The sequence below is a fragment of the Cardiocondyla obscurior genome, linkage group LG14, assembly GCF_019399895.1.
Source record: "Cardiocondyla obscurior isolate alpha-2009 linkage group LG14, Cobs3.1, whole genome shotgun sequence".
NCBI classification, from domain to species: Eukaryota; Metazoa; Arthropoda; class Insecta; order Hymenoptera; family Formicidae; genus Cardiocondyla; species Cardiocondyla obscurior.
Genome location: NC_091877.1, coordinates 2,930,530 through 2,950,241, shown reverse-complemented (window position 1 = coordinate 2,950,241; position 19,712 = coordinate 2,930,530). Strand labels below are relative to the sequence as shown.

The 19,712-nt window shown below is 42.1% G+C and overlaps 3 protein-coding genes across 10 annotated transcripts in view; 2 read left to right on the top strand and 1 right to left on the bottom strand.

Annotated features, from left to right (window-relative positions):
• Positions 1-44: 44 nt before the first annotated feature.
• On the top strand, positions 45-3,204 carry LOC139107893 (X-ray repair cross-complementing protein 6). Of its 2 annotated transcripts, none has more exons than XM_070665772.1 (9): positions 45-242; positions 413-579; positions 763-934; positions 1,047-1,479; positions 1,555-1,648; positions 1,751-1,994; positions 2,103-2,264; positions 2,348-2,584; positions 2,698-3,204. In XM_070665772.1, the coding sequence occupies exons 2-9, from the start codon at positions 415-417 to the stop codon at positions 2,814-2,816; spliced, it is 1,626 nt and encodes a 541-aa protein (XP_070521873.1). In that variant the 5' UTR covers positions 45-242; positions 413-414; the 3' UTR covers positions 2,817-3,204. The 2 variants fall into 2 exon arrangements, with proteins under 2 accessions (XP_070521873.1, XP_070521874.1); XM_070665773.1 differs by lacking the exon at positions 45-242 and adding an exon at positions 266-283.
• Ggamma1 (guanine nucleotide-binding protein subunit gamma-1) lies at positions 3,184-4,418 on the bottom strand. The gene is made up of 2 exons (XM_070665789.1): positions 4,193-4,418; positions 3,184-4,072 (listed from the first exon to the last, which is right to left on the bottom strand). The coding sequence occupies exon 2, from the start codon at positions 4,065-4,067 to the stop codon at positions 3,855-3,857; it is 213 nt and encodes a 70-aa protein (XP_070521890.1). The 5' UTR covers positions 4,068-4,072; positions 4,193-4,418; the 3' UTR covers positions 3,184-3,854.
• A 479-nt stretch (positions 4,419-4,897) lies between these two features.
• Tomosyn (syntaxin-binding protein tomosyn) overlaps positions 4,898-19,712 on the top strand; it is a 35,744-nt gene continuing 20,929 nt past the window's right edge. For 3 of the 7 annotated variants that reach the window (XM_070665759.1, XM_070665760.1, XM_070665758.1), the window contains exons 1-11: positions 4,898-5,668; positions 12,571-12,668; positions 14,247-14,429; positions 14,672-14,806; positions 16,450-16,513; positions 17,876-18,080; positions 18,150-18,225; positions 18,321-18,475; positions 18,563-18,854; positions 19,051-19,294; positions 19,430-19,686. In XM_070665759.1, coding sequence (XP_070521860.1) covers positions 5,549-5,668; positions 12,571-12,668; positions 14,247-14,429; positions 14,672-14,806; positions 16,450-16,513; positions 17,876-18,080; positions 18,150-18,225; positions 18,321-18,475; positions 18,563-18,854; positions 19,051-19,294; positions 19,430-19,686 — 1,829 coding nt within the window. In that variant the 5' untranslated portion in view covers positions 4,898-5,548. Of the gene's footprint in view, positions 5,669-12,570; positions 12,669-14,246; positions 14,430-14,671; positions 14,807-16,449; positions 16,514-17,875; positions 18,081-18,149; positions 18,226-18,320; positions 18,476-18,562; positions 18,855-19,050; positions 19,295-19,429; positions 19,687-19,712 lie in introns of those variants that run through there. The other 4 variants (XM_070665765.1, XM_070665764.1, XM_070665762.1 and 1 more) reach the window with 3 other exon arrangements.

Sequence of the window (19,712 nt, the reverse complement as noted above, 5' to 3'; positions counted from 1 at the left end):
CACGTATGAGAGAATTATGTTTTTTGAAGTTGGCAATATCAAGTAAACAGAAGTATGTTTTCTATCTATATAATTGCTAATCATTGATATGAAATTTACGTTCAACCGGTCCAACGTTTATTATTTGTACTGCTTACTGCAGTTAGCGTGATAACTCGTTCATCGATGGACTTTATTCACGCGGCAAGAAAGAAATAGATATACTGTTCGATAAATATATCAAAGCATCGAAGATTTATCAGGTATTCGCAGAATTCTAATCTTTACGGTATTTATTTTAACAGTAAGTAAAAACCTTGCATTAATTGCAAATTTGAAATGCCGATGGTGTTATGAATATCAGCACGTATATTTAAAATATGCTGAAAATTATTGTTTTTCACAAACATTAATTGTAACATATTGATAACAGAAATGGCACTTAATGCACAAGATTACAATATAGACGTGGAAGAAAAGATGCCAACGAGCGAATTGTATGGTGTAAGAGAGGCTACATTATTTCTTGTCGATGCTACACAAAGAATGTTTGATGTCGAACCAGAAGCCAACCTCACTTATATTCGAAAGTTTTTCAAGGTTAGTTGCAATATATATTAATCGATGTGTTATACAAGCTGTCCTACCACGTATAATTAAGCTCTTAGGAGTATAGGTAGAACTTTTCTACTTGTCTCCAAAAGACTTACCTACTTTTAAGAGCTTAATTATATGTGGTGGAACATCCTGTATACAATTGACTGGCATAATTTATTCCCTCAGTTGTACAAGCAAATTCTCCGACAAAAACTAGCATGGAATATGCAGGATTGGATGGGTGTAGTATTATTTGGTACCGAAAAAAGCAATGCAAACTCAACATTCCAGAACATTCAGACTTTACATGAACTCAGAGTTGTTACTCTAGATGATTTACTGTTGGTTAGAAAACTAAGTAAGTATAATAATTATTATTATTTACAATTAATCCATGCCAATTAATGGTTAATGAAGCACAGTCTGAGAATACAAGTTTTCATCTAATAATTTTCTAACGATTTTTATAGTCAAAAACAATGTGAAGGATTATCAGAGTATGAAATCAGAGGATACTTATCCACTTCACGACGCGTTGACATACGCCTTAGATATTTTTTTGAGGATAAAAACAGTTCTTACTAAACGCAGAATAGTTGTAATTACCTGCCAAACTCCCGAACTTGCAGACACCGAAAAACATCGTATTAGATCGAAGGCAGCATCCTTGAAAGAATTTGACATTAAATTACATGTGATCAGTTTGAGAAATAATGGGGTGAACGATCAATTTTTTCAAGATTTAGAGATTCTGTCAAGAAAGACACGAGCAGATGTTTATAAATCTATATCATTAGTGGATTTGGTGCAGCAGATTAAAGCGCCGAACAAGAATGTTGGACATTTATGTCTCCAGATACACGACGGCCTGGAGATTGATTTGGTTATACGTGCTCTGGGAAAGTAGGTTTTCATATTAGCTAGCATATCACTTGTTAAATACATTTATAAATAAAAAACCCAAAATTTACGTTATAGGAAACGTAGAGGCTTAGGTACTAAGACATTGAGTAAAGCGACCAATCAAGTTTTATCAAGGGTAACATACTTAACGAATGCAGATTTCGATGAGGTGCATATTTTTTATATATAGTAATAAAACAATTTTTGAGTAGTGTGTTTAAGATGTCTTGGATTTTTTATTTTTTATATCAGATTAATTAATTTATTGTAGGAGGACGATGACAGTGAGGAACTCAGTGTACCTTATGTGATAGCAGAAGAAGTTTTCTTAATATCTAAGGATTTAATTGGCGGTAAGAAACTGCAATTCACGCAAAACGAGCTTTACAGAATAAAGCATACACATCCAACGGGTATTAAAATAATCGGCACAAGATCTATACCGGACGATCTTTTCAGACATCACGTTAAACGAAAGTCGTTCGTTGAAGCAGATTACCATAGCACTCGTAAAGGTAACACAATATAAGATACATAATACAAAAACGTAATGAATTAATGATCATGTTATAGCATTTAATTACTATAAAAATAATATCAAATGTATTTTTTGTTTCTTGTAGATAATCTGTTGTTATTTGGCGCTTTGTTAAATAAGTGTGCTGCTCAAGGAAAAATGATAGTATGCACGTACACATTGCGGGTAAATACTCGAACTGATCTTTGCTATATGATTCCGAATGCAGAACTGGGTGGTTTTTATTTATCGAAAATTGCATATCAAGGTATATTTAACAGTATAAAATTACCTTTTTAAAAAAAAAAAGATTTGAAACTTTTGGTAGTAACAAGTTTAATTTTATATTAGGTAATATAGGAGATAAAGAAGAAGCAATGAAATGTTACAAAACTCAGAATAACGTATCCAAAGGATTGTGTAAGAAAGAAGTTGATCTGTGGAAAAATACGATTGATCGACTTAATATAAATTATCATCCATATATGTTTAAATCCCATAAATTAGAATGTCAAATACAAACAGTGGAGATATTAGCTATGGACAAAGAACCTAAACCTCCGTCAATTAATACCGTTGAGCAATCGTGTAAGTAATTATTAAAATTTCAAAAAATATATGTAAAGAATAAAAATTGCATTAAAAAAAAATATAAAAAAAAACTTGTAACAAGTTATATATTTCTGTAAAATTTTTTTCAGTTTTGAAGACTTGTAAGAAAGTAGCTGATTTAATGCCTGAATTTGAGCATATGTATCCCAATCAAAGCACATCTGATGATCCGCCGAAACCAAAAAGGGCTAGGAAAACCAAGAATTAATTGCATAATTAAAAATTATGTAATTATAATATAATTAGAATTGTTCGGAGCGTAATAACGTGCGGCAAATTAAAGATATATACAGGGTATCCCATAATAAACTAACACTATGGGACATCCTGTATAAGCCGATAACAATAACAAGTAAAGGTTTATTAAACATAAAAAACTATGAAATTATTTGGTTTTGAAATTCACGATAATCGCGATGTCTGCCTCAGGAATAATCGCATTTTAAAATAATTTTAGATGACAAAAAAAAGCGATTTATAAAAACAATTATTTTTAAATATTATGTTTTATTTTACAATAAAAATGCGCTTATATCTGTAAAGTTGTGTTAAAATCTTGCTCTTTAAAATAAAAGTTTTGATATTGTTTACGTAAATATTTTATTATTTCATTGCTGTCAGTCTCAAATTTAACACATTATTAGGCACTTCATGAAGGTATTGAAAATAATCTGTTATAAAAATTTACATTAAGAACAAATTAAGAATTAATGTCAGTTTTACACATTTGGCAACATTTAATCATTGTTACTTTTAACATATTTTACTGGTGTAATACTAAATGCGAGAAAATGAAATTATTACTTTTAGTACTAAGATAAAATGATATTTTAACGATATAAATGTACATACCTGGCTAATAGTTTTTTTTATATATGTATATAAAAATACATTCTATTAAATTGTATCTGTCATTATAGTGTTTCCAATCAGGTTCTAAAAATATAAGGCATGAACCTGCATGTAACTCACATGATTCACATGAGATTGTACAAGTACCAATTTTAAGAATCTTCTAAATTTTATGTAAAATGTGCAATGCTAATAGCAAACATTACGATAGAAAATTATATTTTTGCCGCACACTTTCAACAACCTTATATAAATATATATTATAAAATAATTTAAATAGAAAATTACTTAGATTCTACTCCAATCGCGAATACATTTATCGCTGCAATGACAACGATCAAGGATGCAAAAATGATATTGTCTCGGCATGCTTCTTCACTTTAAGCAAGCGGGCTTAAAGTAAGATACAGGTGCTTTTCTCACGAAAGGGATTAGACTTCTGGGACGAGAAGCCCACCAGCAGGCAGTCCTCCTGCTCGTGCTCGGTGATGTACTTCATAATATCTTCGACGGCCTTGCTCACCGTGATCCGCTTCAGAGCGGCCTCGCGACGCAGCTGCTCCGTCACTTGACGCTGCTGTTGCAAATTCGTGATCACCATGTCCATAACAGCTGTGCGTGCGAGAGACAAATCAAAAAAAGACAAACCAAACACTTCACAAGGGGAGAACAGGGAGATACGCGTGAGGAAAAAAAAAATGAGGATACGAAATCAGGAATTTGAAGGCTAACCTGGGTCCTGAACGTGCGACGCTCGAGCCCGCTCTTAAAACGAATCGCAAGAGATTTCCCGGACTTTCCGTCTGCCAACAACTCCGCTTCTTCGCAGGCACTAGAGACAATTCTGTCGATCACGCCCCTTCGTACCCTCGCGATCGGTCCCACGATCTTTTCGATCTTCGTAACTTTATCCTTCCTGTGCCAATCCCTTAAGGCGCGCTCACACGTGCAATAAATCGTTCAACGCCGCGATTGGTCGGTCAGAAGTCATCGACTCACGTAATACGTTTAAACAGCGCGTCCATGTGCGTAGTGCCATATATGACGTGCGTAATGGCCGCTTTTGTTTTTGTCGCACGCGGAATAATCTATAAAAAAGCGGTTCAGCTCTGAGATACGCGGGAGTCCGTCGGTGTTCGACGAGCGACAGGAAGGTAATAAATTGTAATTAGTGACACGGCGACGAGACTGTGAGGCATTCTCAGTTGCGAATTTCACGAACGGCGAAAGGGCGCGCAATCCCGGCGGCAGCGGCGGCCGCTACGTTCGGGAGGGCGTCCATGACCCTTGAACGCGTTGCGCGTCATCGCGACGGTGCAGCCAACCAACGAAGAGAAGCCGCTCGCGATTGCGCGGGTGGCCGCGGTGTGCATTGCGCGTGCTCGGCGCGGCGCTCGCGGCCGTGCGAAACTCCACATGAGCCTGTTGCCAGTTATTGATCCTGGCGCGATTAAACAACACCGCATTGCCGTCAAGCGCGAAAACAAGCCCTCGCCACGTCTCGGCCGCGTTCGGCGTACCGCGCACGGCGTAAAAGCACGTCCCCCGGGCGGACGGCCGTCGTCGTCGTCGTTCTTCGTGGCCGACGATTCCACCTGTACCCGGGAGCGGAGACCGCCTGGTGCGCGACGCGAGACAACGGGGTGACACGCACGGCACCCCGCGTACACCCGTCCCGTCCCGTTCGCGGCGCAGCGCGGCGCGACGCGGCCCGACTCGGCTCGCCTCGACTCCCCGCTGACACGTCCGCTGACACGTACTGTCAAAATGTAGAGAGGATCGCTCGGTGGCGGCGGCAGCAGCAGCAGCAGGCAGAGGTGTCCGGAGGTACGGAAGCTACGTCGAAAGTCGATCGTGCAGAGAGAAAGGGAAAGAGAGAGAGAGAGAGAAAAAGAGCGAGGGCAAACATGTCATTGGATTTTCGCGAATGAGCCCGAGTCGTGAGAGCGGAGCACGACGTGAGCCCGAACTTGGAGTCCCCGGCCGCGATTTCGCAGACGGACGGAGCGGCAGCGGGAAGGAGGGACGTACGGCGCGGTTGCACGTGTGATTCCCCCCCGAAGTGGCCGACCCCATTCGCCAGGCACGATGAAGAAGTTCACGATCAAGGGTGTACTCGACGGGTTCCGGTCGTCGGTCCCGCAGCCCACCAAGCCCGACCAGGAGATCGTCGAGAATCTCAGGCCGGAGCACTTTCAAGTTAAGAAGGTCAGTACCGAGCACGGTGAGGAGTGCACGTCCCGATGTGCACTTCTCCGCCTCTGTCTTTGCCTCCCCTCCGCTTGTCCGCCGTGCGCCCTAATTAAAGTGGACCTGTCGATAACACGCCGCTCTCTTGACGCACTTTTCGCAGATCTTTCTCGCAGATCCGCGCGGACGCGCTCGAATACGCGCGAGCTGACTCTCGACTCGAATTCCCGTTGCCGCGCGGAATAAATCGGATCCACCGCGAATTTTCCTCCTCGGCTCTAGTCTCGAAAAGTGCGAGAAGATATGCGTATACGAAACTCAACGCTACGCGTTCATCGATCGGCGTACACCTCTCAGATCATCTCGAATTGCACGGTAATACGCGTACGAAATCATTTTCGCACGACTCGAGAATATAAGCTGCAGGTCTGATCCGTCGACCGAGCGCCGTGAAGTCGCGCAATTAGGAATTTTATGGGGTCAGCTGTGCGGAGAAAGTCACGCTGGTGGCGAAGCTAGTAAGCGACGCTAGTTTTTTTTTATAATCGGACCCGTACGCGCGCGAAACCCATCACATTACGTAACGGCCCAAGGGAAAACAGAATAAGTTGAAAGAGATGCGACATTTCGATCTAAATTGGATTCGACGATCATAAAGATTCGATCATTCGCGTTTTATTCGCCACTCATCTTAAGTGCGGCGCCCGAGCGACCGCTCGGCGGGAACCTTTTTCTCCCTGCCGGAGCAGCATCCCCGGTTTGAGCTTTCTGCTCTTCGAGCCTGTGTAAACAACCGCAGCCAGCAAACGCGCGGCCGTGTCAACACCGAGAGAGCTTACGTAATCCCGAAACTCTTTGGGATTCATACCGCTGAATAAATTCATATCAATTGCACCGCGCTATTACTGACGTGCGATCGCGCCGCGTTTTCGCGTATATCGCGCTACGTGAAAAGAAGGAAATCGTGGAAGCGGCACTTTCTTACAATTTTATCATCTTCCTTGGCTCCTACAATTTTCCGCTCTTTGCATTCGAAAAGGGGGGGGTTTTCTTTGAGCTACTCGTGCCACACACGAGTCACGTTCGAGCTCTCGCGTCGTTTCCACGTTGAATAATTTCGAAATCGCGCCTCGGGACTGGCTCGAAAGAGCCAGGCATGCGAGCGCGAGAGCCCAATAAGGCAGCACGCGCGATTCGCATCGGGAATCTCGGGGCTGCCTGGCTTTCGAAGCGCATAAAACCGAAGAGCGTAAACATGGCTGTCGGTACACGAATATGCCGCACGTTCGCGCAAAGGTATCTCGCCGGACCTGTCTGGCTTACGCGCGCCGAAAACTGTCTCCGTTTATTTACTCGGGCGAGTCGTTCGTTAACTGTCAGCGAGGTTGATATCGACTATCGCCGCGCACGGGGTTCGTGCGAATATCCGCTAACGCAGGCCGGCGGAACAGATAACGATACGGGCAGATACGAGGGAATATACGCGAGAAAGAACACGAACGGGCGCGCGATTAGGGGAGACGTCGCCTATGTTTTATGCGCCGCGGTATTTTTGTGCCGCTGCACGCCGTTCGCGGCCGATCGATCCCGATTCGCCTTCCCGGCCTTCGCGATCTCGCCGTGCAACGGGCTGCAATTTTCATTCGATCGCCCGTCGGGACTCGCGGGGGAATTCCCCTCTCGATGATTGATTCGCAGATTGGTCATCGGCGCTTTCCAACATCGCGCTTATCTCCCACTTGCCTTCCCGAGGTGCGACATCGTCGGAAAATCGTCGAGGTCGCAATTGCGACTTTTCACGGCGAGGTGAGCGCAAATCTTGTGGACAGCGATGCAAATTCGCCATCGCTGAAATCATCGCTCGATCGCGCGTAGGCGGCCGTGCGTGCAGTCATTGCTGGATTATTCTAATGTTCCCGATGCGCGACACGGACGACGTTCGAGGTGTACCGGTTTTACTCGATTCCACCGTTTTTACGACGCAGCTGACACAGCGAAAACGTGCGCGAATCCCCCCTCGCGTCAGTCGATTAGATGCAGTCGTGCACCTTTTTGTTTTTTTCCTTAAAAAAAATGTTTCTTCGTCGAATGATAAAGCTGCACGCGGTACGAAATCTGCGCTTATCTCGCTTCCTCGTGTATGCGGCGATAGCGCGCGCGTTTATAGTAACATGCATTATTCCGCGAGCGAAACCGCCGTGCTCCTTCTCGGAAACGACGATACGGCCGCGTGCACCGCATAATTGCCGACGGTTCATCTCGCGAACACGGTGGTTTATCGCTTCACCTGACATTTGCATACATCCCGCAGATATATCGCGAAAATTTTGGTGCAATGCTAATACGTTTGAGAGCATCCTAATGAATATTGATCGCCGGGACTTCGAGAGAAGGAAACGCACTTAATTTTGCGCCGTGAAATTTTACGTTGGACGACGTAATAGATTGCGAAATTGAAGGGTGCTGCATTCTTTCTATCTCTTTTCCTCTCGAGAGATATTCCCGGCGGAGGCCGTGCGGTAATTCCCCACTTGGCGCCCGAGAGGCACCGGAAGAATGATGTAAGAAGCAGGTGGAGGTTGAAAAATCGCCCGTACGTGTTCGCGAACGTTCGCGCTTTATCTTATCTTCCTCCGATATTTCTTGCCGTATCTCATTTTCGACACGCTGCGAGAACGGCGCGGATCGGCCACGCGCGTTGTTACGCGTCCAACGACGCGACCGGCGCCCGTTTTTCGCCGTCAGGTTGCCGTTTCGGTTTATCGTGCAATTTTTCGGACGTAAACCGCGCGGGTAATAAAATGCGGGGAAGTGTCATTTGTACTCCCAATAAAAGCAATTTATAGGAGACACATATGTGACAGATCTGTCAATACGCCGCGAGTTACGATGACTCGCCCTCTCTCGTGGGCTCGCAGCAATATGCGGTGATATCGCCAATAAGGAGACGCATTGTGCACCCAGAGTCGTCCGGCGCCGAAGGCATTAATAAATAAACGCAGCACGCGCGAGTTCGCAGGGCACGATTTTAATTACACCGCCGCAACACCGTCCTTCGTTACGTACGAGATAAAGAATCGGCCTCCCCGAGTTTCTTCTCCCCGCGTTGGAATGCCGCCGCGATAAAAGAGAGACACCGAGCGTGGAACGTATAAATCTACGGGAAAGGCCAAGTTTTTTCCCCGGCTGTTAAGAGATAGATCGTCCCGGTTGTTTATCGCGCCGTGATTTTTCGTAACGTGAACGCGAGCGTGAAGAACAACGAGTTTATTCGGCGCGTGCAGCTGCCATAACAAAACGGAAAAAAAAAAAAAATTAGGAAAAAGAAAAATAAAAAAAGGATAAAGAAAAATGTGCGGCGCAGAGAAAGGCGAGCGGGACGAGTGTACCTTGCGAGAAATTAGAAATTACGTCGCGACGTACATTCGTTTGAGCACGCGCGTATCTGAATCTGTCAGCAAGGCGGAAATAATGGCCTCCGGCGTTGCAGCTGCGCTAGCGGTCGCATAATAGAAAATGCGGAGATGAATAAATTCGAGCTGCCGCGATGCGAGTACGGGGATACCGCCGTCGCAGGTACGCGCGGCCCGCTGCCTTTTAATTTTTTCCACATCGGGCCGAACCGCGGGCAGATATTGCCGCCAGAGAGGATCTATTATCATCGACGGGGTTCCTTTGTTCGGCTTTATTTCGAAGAGGCGTCATCGGAAAATCGAACGCGATCCAATCTTGAGGAGAAAATCTCTGGCGGCTTTTTCCTCGCCGCCCCCGACCGCGCGTTTCCGCATATTTTTCATTTTCTTCTTCACAATGAGCGTAAAATCGTATGAATAATCGCTTCCTCTATGTAAATCATTTCATTTAGTGAACGATTTATCCGCGTGTTCTTCCGGCTGTTGCTTCGGTGCAACCGAAATCGGTGCACCCTCACCGTTTTGCATGTTGCAGAAAATTAGAAAAAAAAAAAAGAAAAAAAGAAAACGAAAAGCGGAGTGGAAAAAGCGGAGTAGAGCCGACGCACGCGCGTCAAAGTTTTCACTAACGGAAAATTGATAGCAACCTTGATATTGAGTCGACGCTGTGGACTACCACTCGCGCACATTTCGTCGTGTCTGTCATTTCGCTATGTCGCCTATATGTGCATTGTCGCAGCTTCTAGAACTGAGGCGGACATCAATTTCGTCCATCCGCCGTTCAACCGTGAAGACAACGCGAGTAATCGAGGTTCCCTCGAAGGTCGAGTGACTTGCCGCTCGAACGAGCAAGGGTCCGAGTTTCGAAAAGTGACGTCGGCATTTTTGTAAAGAAGCGACGTGTCGATTCGAAATTTATGCCGAGAGAACCCACCGGGAATTCGTCGGGTCTTGTCGGCTCTCTCGTTCGCATGAATGTTTAACCGAATGAAACTAGTTCACTTGAAACTGGTTTTTTTTTTATTTTTACGATTGTATCAACGAATGCGGAACAGTTAATTAAATATTATCTCGGCAGTAAAAACGATATAAACATATTCCTTACATAATACCGTGAGCGAGTGAGGAAACTGCACTGATAGCATATCGTTAGAATTGACTGCGAATGCTGCGGCGACGATAAATTTATAATTTTCGCTCGGCATATTTATTTTTCCGCGCGTCATTCGGGTCTAATAAAATCATACGTTTTCCTGCGATTTTAATTTAGCGAAATAATTACGATCCCGCGATTCGTTTCCCTTGACCGTTCCCGAAAGTCGTCAAAGGGTGGGGTAGGGAACCTAATGCGGACTCGATTTTCCGTCGATTCAATTTCTAGTTTGTTATTTAGTCGGTAAACAAAAAAAATATCTCTTTTTTTGTCGCGCGCGAGTTACCTTTCTGGAAATAGAGCTGGCACCTAAAACGAATGGAGAAAACGGGGCGATCAATCGACGAATTTGTGTATACAACGGAACGGTGTTCGAACGTGGTGGCATATTGCGGCTAACGCGGCTCGGGGAAATTTTTATTCGCACCGCAGAGCCGGTACGTGCATGCTGCTCGCTCGGATTGTCGCGCCTGCAGAGCGTTGGGCGAGCCGTTCTGTCGCCGCAAATTACAATGCAATCGTCACGCTATAACACGATCGAGTGAAACGCTTTCTGCCTGACGATAATCCGCGGCCGCCGCACTGCGTGAGCGGATTAATTCCCGCGGCCGCAAAATTACATCCGCGAGCTGGGGAAACCCTCTCCCTTTCCCTCCCGTCCCCTTTTTCTTATTTTACATACTTAATTTAAATTTCCGTGCCGAAGCGCGATTTTTTTTTCCCTTTTTTTTTTTTATATACGAGCAGATTAAAGATCGCTGAATTCGTTGAACGCAACGTGTCTTTTGGAATTAGGTCAATAGTTTCGCGTCAGCGTTCTCGGAATTCAACACTTTCCTCGGCAACTTTCCGCGCGTGTTTGTTTATTATTAAATTAGAAATTTAATAATTTCGAGGCGCCCGTCGATGGTGCATTGTGATAAGCGCGAGGAGCTCATCCGTTTGACCGATGCGATTTCCGACCTGGTTTCATCCGCACGCAACGAAGCGATAAAGAGTACGAGCGTGAAACGCTGTAAAAAAGATTCTGAATGCGCTCTCCTGAACCCACCGGGGCAGTTGCCGATCGATCCTGATATTACGTCAGGCGGAATATATCGCCGGATAAACATTGCACTGTTGATGAAATTACACGATTAATTATACGACTTAAGCCGCGATTACTCGATCGGGTTCGGGCGTAGCTTTCAAAATCCCCCGCAATCCTCTTATTCCGCGCGGGTAACCTTTCGCAAGGTATCTTGCTGACGGCGGGTCCATCAGCGATCCGGCAAGCCGGCCCAGCGGAAATTGCGCGTGGGCGAGCCTCCCTCGGGGACATTGGCGAAATCGGAGAACCCGAAGAGGGTCGCGGGGATCAGGTGGGTGCCTCTTGGGCGATCGTAACTTTCGTATCGCCGTATTTTAACCCACTTCTCTCTCTTTTCCCCTTCCCTCCCCCCGTCGCGAGGGTGGTCGGTGAAATGGGACGAGGGCGGTTTTCACCAGCGGCGGAAAGCGGTTAGCGGAGTCCCGCTGCACCAAAATCGACCTCGAAAGCGTGTTCTCGTATGTGCTCGACGTATCCTCCCCGCGACCGGTCCCGCGTTCGCGGTTAATCCAAAACAAGATTTCGCTCAGCCTCATTTACGTGACCGGCTGATTGCGTCGATTTCCCGAGCCCGACGTGCCTCCCGTTTCTTTTTTTTTCCTCTACCCCGCGGTTTTTCTTTCGAACCGCGACATATCGATGCATCCCGCGGAATCAGAGACGAGTTCGCGAGCTACGCGAAATGCGCGCCGGCGAGGCGCATTTTCCATTTCATAAGATTACCTCATCTCTCACCTCGCGGCGAGGTAAAGCGAGGCGAAGTGAACTTTTAAAGGTGAATTTTCCTGGGAACGGTGTAAGCCGTGCGATGTTCTATATCGGCGTGGTACGGCATGTAGTGTCGCATGTCGCGTTACTTAGCGCGACGTGAGCTTCGCTCATAAAAGATGCCTGCTTTTCGAACGGGAGAAAAACTTGTTGCGAAGCGCGAAGACTAGGGTGCATTTTGTTTCCTATTTCAGGACCCGCCCTGGTAACGACGGGAAATGGCTTTTTACGGAAAAATCGAGGATAATGCCCGGCGAGGGTGACTTTAAATATCTGCCGACGAACAATGCGTATTGCTAACATTTACGGGCGACAAAGGTATAGAATTAACAGTAGCCGGGTTGTCCACGACGCGCACAATAGAAGTCGGTGAAACAATGCCGTTCCCCTCCCGCTCGTCCGATATATCTGCGCAACCCCTTGCAGGGATGAATAGTCTCTTCCAAGCGGCTAAAGCAGGAAAGATGGCATGAAACGGACGCCTTTTATGTTACAGACATTCAGACACGGCTTCCCGCATCAGCCGACAGCGTTGGCATTCGACCCAGTTCAAAGGCTTCTAGCTATTGGCACTAAATCAGGATCCCTCAGGATGTATCCTTTGACATTATCGTTAATACGGGGTGGCAATTACACGTCTCTTTCTCTCCCGCGTGTCGGCTAAAACGACGCGATAACTCGGTCGATTCATTAGTGCCGCGCGTCCAATGCGATACAATTTTTACTTTTTTTTTTTTTTCTCCCCCCTCGCTCTGTCTCTTCTCTTTTACGCCGTTTCGCCGCAAACGACTGTCAAACTTTTTCCTCCGGACGTCCGTGAACGCCGGTAAATGCACTCGCGTAATTTTGTTCACGTTACAAAAACGCTTGTCGAGAACCTCTCACCGGCGGAAGTAAAAACCATACTTGCTCGATTTTGTGGCCGGCAGATAAAAAAAAAAAAATTTCGGGTATGTACAATTTTAGCGGATTAATTACACGGTCCTGTCGTTTCGTGGCTCTTCGACCGTGTGTTTTTACACGTCGATGATTTCATTGATCTATCGTGGCCCCAAAGTGTAGTAATAGATGCTCATCGCAGTTCGATGGGCATTACTATAACTATCGCGGATGAACTATAAACGGAAGAGCCGCTCAGCCGCGCTGCTAATTCCGATGTAGATGGAAATCTTTACGATTTAAAGAACTTCGAAGGACCTCATCTTTCTTTTTTTTTTTCGGGTATAAAGTGTGGAAGTTAACGAATTGGTATCGATCACAATTCTCTAATAATACGTTCAATTTCTATGCGAAGTTTTAGTAATCCGCCGAATAACAAAAGATTTAAAAAGAAATCAATTTATAAATAAATTTATAGAAATTTAATAGATACTAGAAAAAACCATGCACGCGTTACGCGCGCGCTATTTTTTTAGAGACCTTAATTACGAACTACAAAAAAAAATCATGCGACTTACCGATCTGCATGAGCTTCAGCGGAGTTGTAAAATTCTGCCGGTGACTGTAACATAAAAAAGAAAATATTAATGTAGACGTGCCAATAAATTAATAAGATTAATAAAAAAAGAGGTTTAATTTTTTTTTTTTTATTTTCTAAAAAAGAAAAAATTTATACTTACTTAAAAGTTGCTCCGCCGATGCATGATGCCCTTCCCGGGCCTGCTCCTCCTCTCAGATGGGACGTGTCGAGTCATCCTTCCGCGCACGAGTCACTCGCGAACACCCCGACCGTGATTTTACAATCGCGAAAATTATTGATCACTTTCGCGCGTTCCCGTTCGGCACTCGCGCTTAGAAGAAAGTCGTATGTCAAAAAATTCCGCCCGAATATTTTACGAAACTCCCGGAACGACCGACAAACCGACTGCGGTTCGTATAATTAATAATATCGTCGGTGACGACACTTTCGTTGACGACGGCGGATGCTACTGCGTCGATCTGTAACAAAAAAAAAAATATACATATAATTTAATAAACGGTAACAATAGAATCAATTAATCAGCTAATTCATGCGTAACATACTAATTTTTTATAGAGAGGATTACGTAAACTTTTAATTAATACTTCGTAACATGGCCGAGCTTCGTGATTGCGACCGTGGCTTGTAATCGATACAGCTCTATATTTTTCTTAATTAACTACGTCGTACAAAAAAAAAATAAAATAAAACAGTTTGGGTAGACCGGGCGTGGATGCACACGTTAAACACGAAGAATGTGCGGCCGTGCTACGACTGCAGTTCCTGATCAACGAAGGAGCGCTGGTATCCGCTACGGAGGACGACACCTTGCATTTATGGAACTTCCGTCAGAAGATACCGCAGGTGGTACACAGCCTCAAGTTTCAAAGAGACAGGTCAGTCATTAGCACGCGACGAGCTAATGTTACTTTCCCTAATTTTAAGCTTTGAGCTTCGTCTTCGTCGCGATATACGCGATTCGTGCATAGCACGCCTAATGGCCGCCCTTTTAATTACACGTTGCACGAGTGAAATGTGATATGCTGGAGGGATTTCACATTTCGCGAGCGCTAACTGAACTGTTTAAACTTCTCGGCAGTGAGTGTTAATTGGAACGTATAATATTCGTTTTCGACAGAATCTCTTGCATTCATTTACCGCTGCAAAGTAAATGGTTATACATCGGGACCGAGCGAGGAAACGTTCACATACTGCACATTGAAACGTTCGTTCTATCTGGATATGTAATTAATTGGAACAAGGCTATCGAAGTGTAAGTATACATTTGTTTTCGTTTTTTTGCTTCCAAGATATATTTGGTGATCTCAATAAGTAAAGCGGCGTATATATCGATATTATCTGTACGAACGCTGATACGTTTAGAAACAAATGCAATCCTGCGTTGATTAAATATGCATGCGAAAACATAATAAATTCTAATGCCAGTTTTCGTAATTTCTAATTACATTAATTACGAGCGTGTAAATGCGTTTTGCATTTTCGTTGCATTAAGGTAAGTATTTTGAAAGTGAACGGCCACTTAACGTGATTGATTTCAGCGATAGGATCTCCAGTGCTAAGGGCAATAGTACGACGTGAATTTCCTCTGAATTATTATCGCTTGATTAATTAGGCATTGTTTTAATGAAGTTTTCTGAGAGCAACAGAAAGATTTTCGGCAAAAAAACAGTAACGGAGAAAGACATTTTCCGAACCACTAATTCCTTGCCTATTCTGTTACAAATTAATTGGCATAAATTATATATATCTCGCGCGGACGATTAAAATTATTTTATTACATTAATATTACGTCATTGAGTAAGGAATTATAGTGATTTAGAGAATGTATCGAATTAAATGGAATATATATATTAGCTATTTGTGTAATCGAGACGTTTACATAACAGATTAACACTGCTATGTTTCAAGAGAATTCCTTTTAAAGGTGGGTTTTTTTTTTCTCCCCTCCTTCAAAAAGATGAGTGAAAAAGTATATGTATTTTCAGATCCCGTTTCCACTAATTCCTATAACGGACGTGCCGTTCGAGATTGTGTTCTAAATGTGTGAATGTATGGGTTAATTAATTAACGGTGAACGGATAACATTTGCGTTATCTCGAATAAAAATTCTGCCGGTACTATATATTTTATACTTTGTTAACGCTGGGGAGGAGCAGATGTCAAAGACCTGTAGTTTTTTTTATTGTGCCTGATTGTAGACACATAGATGTGAATGTGGCAGCGATGGTATAAGGGTGCTGATTATAAGTGTGCCACCATTGGGACTTATCTCGGTGCATCCCCGATATAAATCATTAGCCGTGAAAATTGGCCGATTTTAGAATTGCCCGACAGTCAAAAGATTACTAATTTATTCTTATTTTCAACATAGACACCTTTCCCGACTTGGACTAGAACTTGCGTCACAGAATATTAATTCGATGAGTAAATAAATCACGAACAACATCGCTGTAGATCTACACGCTAATAAATAATTTGCTGCGAATAATTCCCAATAGCGAGACACTTAAAATAACTTATGTAAGCGTGTCCTCTTGTGATCTTCCTCCTACTTTCCGAAAACTCATTACTATCGATAAAGCCTATTAATACTTCTGTATTTAATTTGTCGGCAGTACGTTGTCAAGTCTTTATTCTTTCCATGCTAATCAATCACGAATTTCTTATCGTGTTTCGTGAAAATATATAATGCAATTAATATATATACAGTGCCAATTAATACGTAAAGACATTATCGGCACGTTAAGTAACGTAATACTTAAGAAGCACGACGATAATAAAACTGCAATAAAACACACCGGTTGAAAGCCGCACACGAGTTTTATATGTTTCACATTTACACAAAAATAATGATTCTCTTATACATGTGTGTATATACATATATATATTTTTCAGATCTAGAAAGACTCACCCTGGCGCTGTAGTACACTTGAGTGATAATCCTTTAGATTTGAGCAAGGTACGCGCGTTTTTTGAGTACGTTTTTTTTGCATTATTATTCCATCCTTATCATAATTTCATACTCGACATTATTCAATTTTACCGTGACGCGTGAAAGAGAAAAAGGAACATTTTGGCGTTTATTAATTACTTATTTTTTTTTTCTTTTTCTTACAAACTTGGATTATTTGTCTAAATCCAAGCCAATAAGTGCAAGTGTGTGCTTGCATGTTGTATGTGTGCATGCGTGCATGCTGTCACTGTTGTGATGTATAAATAAACGAAAGAGAATCAAAAATATTAATTTTATTAAGAAGAAAAGAAAAAAAAAAAAAAGGTGAATACTATATTCTAAAATGGATTCAATATTCTAAAATGGACTTAAAAATTCGATTTTATAAATTGATGAAAGTCATATCGCGCGGTCATGATCACTCATCTTTTTACATATTTTGTGAGTTCACTGTTGGTTCAATTTTTGACAACGGAGTTTCTGTTGCAGCCTTACGCAAATATATCTTCTATTTACCTACTAATTGTACAGTCATGAGTGTGTGATGAGTGTTTGTGTGTTCGAGTTGCATTTGCAGCTCTCTGTGTCTTTGATATTATATATGTAATATCGTATATATCACATGCTGTTTAGTTTTATCGATTGTAACTGTAATTGTGAGGTACGTGTACCATTTTGTTTGTGTCGAGAAAACATTTCTTATAAAAGTGTTTTTTTTTTTCTTTAATCGTACAGATAAACGAATTATTGAAAATGTACAAATCTAATTTTAATAGACCTCCATTAATTATATCTATTATTTTCTTATCTGTAAAAGTACCATAGCAAAATATCTTTAATCAATCGAAACAAAATGCTATTAAGAATTAAAACTATACAACTGCAATTTTTAATATAAAAATTTGAAGTCGAAGAAATATAAGATTTCCAAATAAAATATATATTGGTTTCGTGTTTAACGCCAAGATTAAATTTGCATAATTGTCATTTTGCATATTAATCATAAATCTTTTTTAATTGCAACGTATTTTTAAACTTGTCTTTAATTACAAAAATCGTCCATTTCATTCGTTCTTCTTCAGCAATTGATAATCGACATCATACGCAATCATCGTATCTCTGAGTTTTGTCTGTGCCCTTCGCACAAATTTTGTAGACACCATTGTTCACTACATTTTTATACCTGATCTTTCTATGTACATGCTAAATGTATTGTCGTGACAACAAAATCAAGACATATTGTATAAGGATACATTTTGTCACCTGTATATGCATACGTATATATATATCCACTGTGTCTTGTTTCAAGGACGTATATTTTAATAATGAAATGCATTTCTCTTATACGCGTGAATGCTTTGCTTTCAGATGCTCATAGGATTTCAGTCAGGGCAAATTGTTATGTGGGATTTAAAAACCAAGACTGCTGACTATAGATGTCAAATGGACGATACATCTATAACATCGATAACATGGCACCACGAGGGTAAACAATTTATGTGCAGCCATACAGACGGTTCTCTTTCGACTTGGACTGTTCGGCAAGTTAAGCCAACGGTGACATTTCCACATGGTAAGATTTGATGGATTCTATTATTCTTTTTGATTGTATAAAACTTTACACTTATGTCTCTTTTTTCAGCAAAATTCAGTAAAGACGGAGAACCGGAACGTTGCAAACCCATTCAGAAAGTGGAATGGAAGTTGTCGAGATCGGGGTAAAATAATACATCCTATGTTTAACAATTTATGGTTTCAAGTAATAACCATTCGTTAATCTTAAATAATATACGACATAAATGTAAACTTTCAGAGAAGCATATGTGATATTCTCTGGTGGATTGGCACAGGACACCACTGGGAGAACACCTAGCATTACAGTGATACATGGAAAAACTACTACGGTGCTGGAAATGGAACATAATGTTGTAGACTTTATAACGCTATGTGATAGTCCGTGGGCTAGTGGTACAGTAGAACATGCATTTTATTATTTTTTTTTTTTAATAAAATTATTATTTAACGGCAATAATAATTATTATTATCATCTTTTAGATTTTCAAGATCCTTATGCTGTTGTCGTTTTACTACAAAATGATCTGGTTGTGATAGATTTGTTAACTACTGGATTCCCTTGTTTTGAGAATCCATATCCTATGGATATTCATGAATCTCCTGTGACATGCTGTGCATATTTCGCGGATTGCCCTTCGGATCTAGTACCTGCATTTTATTCTGTTGGATCCAAATCACAGAAAAAAACCGGCTTTAGCGAGAAAGAATGGCCTATCTCTGGTGGCGAGTGGAGCTCCAGTTCTAGCAGTTATAACGAGATTATCCTCACCGGGTAATATTATAATAGATATAATTTTGCATTAATAAATACACAATGACGTTTATAACACTAAAATAGATGCATGCTCGTGTTACGTGCTACTCTCTGTACAGTCATGTTACGACATGTATATATGTTACAGTCCATTATAAGTTAGACGACAATCAATAAGCTGGTTAAATTTCTGCAACATATACGTTATTCGTAGGCACGCCGATGGCAGTATCAAGTTTTGGGACGCTTCAGCGGGAACATTACAAGTTCTTTACAAACTAAAAACGGCAAAACTTTTTGAAAAAATTAAAACACGTAGTATAGATAATGAGGAAGATCCGTTAGCAATTCAACTTATCTTCCTTTGTCCTGAAAGTCGAAAATTAGCTATTGCGGGTAGCGGCAAGCACGTCGTGTTGTTCAAATTTAAGAAGGTTGAAAGTATGTCTGAAGTAGTGGTGAGTTATCTACTTGTTCATGTTTATACATTTTGTTACTGCTATTTAATTAATTAAAAAAAAGATAAGACATTCTTTTTAATATCTAAATAATAAAGAAAAAAAAAATTAAAACCATGCTCTTTGATATTGCAGACGTTGGAAATATGCTTATCAGTAGATCCAACTAGAGACCCGGACAATTCACCAGATCGTGAATCTCCGGCAACTGGAAATATCGTAGGAAACGTGGAATCGAAAACTATAGAGTTTAATCATCCGGTTAAAGTCAAGACAGGTCTGCAGAAAAGGACGCCCGGTTTTCAAGCGACACTCATTTGTTTGACGACGGCACCACCTGGAGAACAACCCGAAAATATAACGTCCCTCAGCTTAAATTCCTCATACGGCCTGTGAGTATAATTTACAGAATAAAATT